The sequence below is a fragment of the Gekko japonicus genome, unplaced genomic scaffold (assembly GCF_001447785.1).
Source record: "Gekko japonicus isolate JY-2015 unplaced genomic scaffold, Gekko_japonicus_V1.1 scaffold3911, whole genome shotgun sequence".
In the NCBI taxonomy this organism is placed as follows: Eukaryota; Metazoa; Chordata; class Lepidosauria; order Squamata; family Gekkonidae; genus Gekko; species Gekko japonicus.
In genome coordinates, this window is record NW_015160344.1 from 69,816 (window position 1) to 72,801 (window position 2,986).

The 2,986-nt window shown below is 46.9% G+C and overlaps 1 protein-coding gene across 1 annotated transcript in view; it reads left to right on the forward strand.

Moving 5' to 3' along the window:
* Positions 1–2,986, forward strand: part of TMEFF2 (transmembrane protein with EGF-like and two follistatin-like domains 2) — a 79,713-nt gene that overhangs the window by 67,206 nt on the left and 9,521 nt on the right. Inside the window, exon 6 of the mRNA XM_015417370.1 lies at positions 2,398–2,556. Coding sequence (XP_015272856.1) covers positions 2,398–2,556 — 159 coding nt within the window. The remainder of the gene's footprint in view (positions 1–2,397; positions 2,557–2,986) is intronic.

Here is a 2,986-nt window from a genome sequence, read left to right on the forward strand (position 1 = left end):
CCTGCAACTTCTGTCGATATCTCCCAGAAAAGGCATTACAGAGCGTAGCCTTGCCCAGTGGGTATTACCCGCCGATTTTGAGCGCGCGGCCAACAGCTGCTATCCCGGGAAATCCCACAACAGGCAGAAGTCAGGAACTATGTCAACATCAATTTCTGCATATGGCAAAATGGCAGGAGACGGGAGGTTTGTAGGAAGCGAGGAAAAGGTGAGGGTTGAAATAAGGTTAGCTTCGGCAGGGGGCCCCGTGTTGCAATTAACCTCCGAATTTCATACTTCTGCATAGCAACAGAGTTTGCGAGTAGGCAGTTTTGTTTACAGGCTTCGGGTCTCCAGGTCTCCCACTGTAGGAAAAGACTTCCCCCTGTCAGCCCCGCCCCCCCACTGCTGCTGAGTAAGTCAGCAAGTTTAAAGTGAATGGAAAAAAGGCTGTTCTGATGTCATTTCCCAGAGGAACCCGGAAGTGATGTCACGCCACCCTAGGATTCAGCAGAAACTTTACGGTATAACCCTCCGTGTATCCCTCTGGATAGGTGGCCACCTGGGAACTGTTTAGGAGCTAGGAGGCTGAAGTTGGTTCCTTATTCGAATAAGGAAGTGCGAATAAGGAACCAACTTCAGCCTCCTTTAGGAGCTGCTGCTGCTGCTTACAAGCCAAAGGAGTAAGACGTGTGAACTAATTCTCTGCTCGGAGAGATTGAATATCTGCCTTTCTCATAAAATCATTCTGCCCTCCTCCATGTTATCCTTACTATGACAACCCTTGAGGTAGGTTAGGTTGAGAGAGAGTGACTGACCCAGGGTCACCCGCCAACGTTCCGTGGCCGTGTGAGGATTCAAACCCGGCCCTCCCAGCTTTCAGGTTAGAATTCTTCATCGAGCCGGATGTTAAAAACAACCAAAAGGGTAGGGAAGGGGGACAGAGAGGCCACGGTGTTAAGGCGGGGGTCACCCACCTCCAGGCGGGAAGCGGAGATCTCCTAGAATTACAACCATTCTGAATGAATGAATTATTCATTCATTCATTTGTAGCTTTTTATAAATACAAAAAAGACATCATATAATTTCAAATACATTTTCAAGTCTAGCTCCACCAAACTGTTTAAACCATATATAGGCTGATTTCGCACTAGAGCTGCCTCGGTGTTGCGCCGCCGTTGACTCTTGGTCAATTTCACACCCGAAGCCGCGGGGCTGCCTTTGACCCGTGACTTTGCCCAATTTCCTCCGCAGTTTTGTCTCAAAAAACAGGGTCACGAAACTGTGGGGGAAATCGGGCGAAGCCGCGAGTCAAAATGCAGCCCCGCAGCTTCGGGTGTGAAATTGACCAACTGTATCGGGGCAAACGGCGGTGCAACACCGAGGCAGCTCTAGTGCAAAATCAGCCATAAAGTTTTCTTTTTGTTTTTTTTTTACTTATATAAAGTATAGTCTTCCTCTTGTAGTAAGACATTGAATCTATCCATTTCTGCCACTTCAAGCAATCTTTCTGTTAAGTCTTGTATTGAGGGAATTCTCTCCATTTTCCAATTTTTGGCTAACAAAATTCTTGCTGATGTTATTATATTTATTTATTTATTGCATTTATACCCCGCCCTCCCCGCGAATGGAAATTATAAGATAAGCATCACTTTTAACATAGCTGCCAGGAGATTTTGATGGCAGTGTCAGGGGAGGACAGAAACTGTCGAGTAGGGTCACGTCGCTTCTGAGTGTCACTCTAGGATTTTCCCCTAATCTCTGCGACAAAGTCCATAAACACATGGGGAAATGCCAGGGGTGCCAAACATAAGGCCCAAGGGCCGGAACTGGCCAATCCAGGGCTCCTACCTGGCCCACAAGCAACTGTTATGGAAGGGAGTGTAAGGTACTCCTCCTTTTATGGTATCCCTTGTAAACAAAACCCTAGTCTTGGGTATGATTAAATACATTTATTGGGGCTTTTGTGGGTTCCCCAGTAAATCAATTGCTTTCACTGCTAGGAATCAATCACTCTTGTATTTTGAGTAAAAAATACTGTCAATTGGGTTTGGCCGTGTCCTTTATAAAGTTTATATCTCCGCTACCTGATATTACATTCTATGGCGCACATGGCTCGGCCCAACAAAGTGACATTTATGTCAGATCTGGCCCTCGTAACAAATGAGCTTGACATCTCTGACCTAGACCTTCCCTGTGGAGGCTGTTTTCTGGCCCATTTTTTCTCCTTTTCCTCAGTTTCTGTGGGGGATTGAGGCCAAGGGCAGGGGTCTACAAGCCATCAGCAGACGACTGGGAAACCTACGTGTGCTTTGCGACAGAACGTACCTTTGACCAACCCTGTTATTTCTTCCCCTGGAGTGCTGAAATAAAATATTTAAGCCATAGAGTCGATGTGGATTTTTTTTTCCATTCTAGGTGTGACGCAGGCTATACTGGACAACACTGTGAAAAGAAGGACTACAGCGTTTTATACGTGGTTCCTGGCCCCGTACGGTTTCAATATGTCTTAATAGCAGCTGTGATTGGAACGATCCAGATCGCCATCATCTGCGTCGTAGTACTCTGCATTACAAGGTTGGTAACTAATGGGGTTGGTCTTGGGAAGAAGAAAGAGGCTCTCGTGCATGTTCTGACTCCTCTGGGTGGGTCCTGTAGATCTCCCGGAGTTATAACCAGGGCTCTTTTTGTAGAAAAAGCCCAGCAGGAACTCATTAGCATAATAGGCCACACCCAACAGCAGAAACTCATTAGCATATTGGGCCACACCCCTGACAGCACAGCTCATTAGCACATTAGGCCGCACCCCCATGTTACCAGAAGTGTGGTCATCCAGCCACACCCACCTTTTGCTTCTTATTCTGTTGACCTTGTTTGTTGTCAAAACCCAGGTCTTTTTTTGTAGCAGGAACTCCTTTGCATGTTAGGCCACACACCCCTAATGTAGCCAGTCCTCATGAGTTCCTGCTGTTGGGTGTGGCCTATTATGCTAATGAGTTCCTGCTGG